Source organism: Lactuca sativa, chromosome 8 (assembly GCF_002870075.4).
Source record: "Lactuca sativa cultivar Salinas chromosome 8, Lsat_Salinas_v11, whole genome shotgun sequence".
NCBI lineage: Eukaryota > Viridiplantae > Streptophyta > Magnoliopsida > Asterales > Asteraceae > Lactuca > Lactuca sativa.
In genome coordinates this window covers 205078868-205081162 of record NC_056630.2, presented here as the reverse complement: position 1 = coordinate 205081162, position 2295 = coordinate 205078868, and the positions used below count along the sequence as shown (strand labels likewise).

General features: G+C 34.2%; 1 protein-coding gene across 1 annotated transcript; it reads right to left on the bottom strand.

Annotated features, from left to right (window-relative positions):
* Positions 1 to 234: 234 nt before the first annotated feature.
* Positions 235 to 1639, bottom strand: LOC111919283 (cyclin-L1-1). The gene is given in 5 exon segments (XM_042897364.1): positions 235 to 604; positions 721 to 893; positions 972 to 1112; positions 1247 to 1328; positions 1488 to 1639. Coding segments are annotated over 5 exon segments (918 nt in total).
* Between the last annotated feature and the right edge of the window lie 656 nt (positions 1640 to 2295).

The following is a 2295-nucleotide window of genomic DNA, read 5'->3' as shown; positions in this document are numbered from 1 at the left end:
ACATTCTTCTTTTTTGTTTTCAGTTTATCACCAATATATTATTATTCAATTATTAAATATGTAATAATTATTTTGGTACTTAAAAGTATAAATGAAAACAGTGATATCATGTTAAGGTGTTATCTACATAGGAGTAATCTCTAGACTAAGTGATGTCTTAGAGTTAAATGTTGAGGCATAACCTAATGAGACTAAGAATCAGAGCTTCATATTTACAACTTGAAACAAACTAACCTATGTCTTTCCCTTTCCCTTTCCCTTTCCTTTTTCCTTCTCCTTTATCTTTTCCCTTTCCTTAGATAGACGTTCTTTTTTCATCTTACCAATTTCTGTGGCTTTTGACTCATGAGTGACAATTGTTACAAGAGACATTGTTGTAAAGGACCCATCTTCTTTGCATACATGTAAATATTCTGCCTTGGGTAGACTATACAAGTGGGCTAGAACTCTACACACTTCATCTATACCACTTTTCTCAACCTCAAATGCTTCCCACCATGGAGGATTTTCGGGCAGGGGAACATGTACTCTTTGGGCAGCAGCATATACAACACCACATGCCACAAACTCAGCCTTCAACCTCACACATAAAGTTGAGCGTAAGCTGTTTGTTCACAAGAAAGAAAAAACAAGTGTCATTTCATTTCATCAAACAAGAATGTGAAGAATAGATGATAACAACAATATTATTAAGGAATAAAAGAACTGAATATCGCATACCTATCATTGGCAAGATTCCATGATTCTTGCATCAACTTTGGATGTGTCCCCAAAACTGAAATGTAACTTACCATGAGTTTATGAGGAATTTCAACATGGCATGAGAAAGCCAACTCCTTTAGGATATGTCCTTCGCATCTGATCAAATCCATCTTTAATTCTGGATGCTTTTTCTGCATAATAATATAAGCATCAAAGATAAAACATTGAAACTCCAGCCTCCTTCAACTAAAGCAAAAAGACTAAATTACCATTGAAGAAGCATCCAAATAATCTAGAGTGAGATTCTCCCTCCTATATTCCATTCTTTTGAATACATTGATCACGTCTCTTGCTCTCCTTGGATTTTCACCTTGTCGTGATGCTAGCCAAATACAAGCAGCAGCAATTCTCTGGCATCAAGGAACATGTTAGTCACAAGAAAACAAAAAAAAATCCTCATTTTAAACTAAAGTTTCAATACATACAAAGTTACAAACTCTTTCAAAATTTGAAATCACATCATCACAAGTGTTAATAAGCATACCTTCACATTGAAACGAACGAATGATGTCTTGCAATAAAATCGATGAAACAAAACCTGACCTGTTGCCATCACATGTTGTGGTCTGTATATTAACATGAAATATAGTTAAGAATGTTTATAATTGTTCCAATTATTCAGCAAACATAGAAATAAAGAGTATATAGCTAGATTCTTAGAAGTTAAAATGATGACAAATATTGAGTATACAACAATAGATAAATATCGATTGTCAAAAGGATACAGCCTAAGCAAAATGCCACTCTCTTGAATAAGATCACACCCATAGATTCTAAGTGTTGTCTATGTGGCTTCATCTATTCCATCTTTTCTAGAAGGACTGTTATGGAGTTGTTCATCTGTCAGATAGAAGGTATCCACAGCTGCACTGATCATTGGTCACACTGTCACAAGAACACCAACAAACATTTAAGATTCAGAATGATGACTTTCAAAATTACTAAGGTTATATGATGTTCCACCAAGAAAAAAAACAACTACTAATGGCCTTCTAGGCCTCCTGTTTGTCTTTAGGATCAATATTTCAACTCATATTATATGATATCAGCACTAAACACTTAACATATGAACCAATAAATACAATGCCTTATGTCTGGATGGTGAATTTTAACTATACAGATAGAAAACCCTAGGAAGAAAGGTGGACACTTCCTATGATGACTAAGATGAGTAAAAGAAGAAAAAACACAAATCGGCAACATAAAACCACAAAAAAGTAGCAGTGTTACACTTACATTGTAAATTTCGTCGTATGACGCCTACTGACGTTAAAACTCAAGTATCTGATCTGCAATAAAACCCTAAAACCCTCGATAAAATAACTCAAAACGCAAATTGTAAACAAAGAATCACAAAAAAGGAAAAAAAAAAAATCAGAGTTACACACTTACGTTATTGAAGAAACGTATAAAACGTTCGACGATGATGAAGAGCAAAGAAGAGGATGCCGATTCATGACTTTGGTTTTTAGGATTATCGTTGGTGATAGAAATTTTTAATTTTAGCAGTAGTGCCACCCGCTGCCTGCCTGC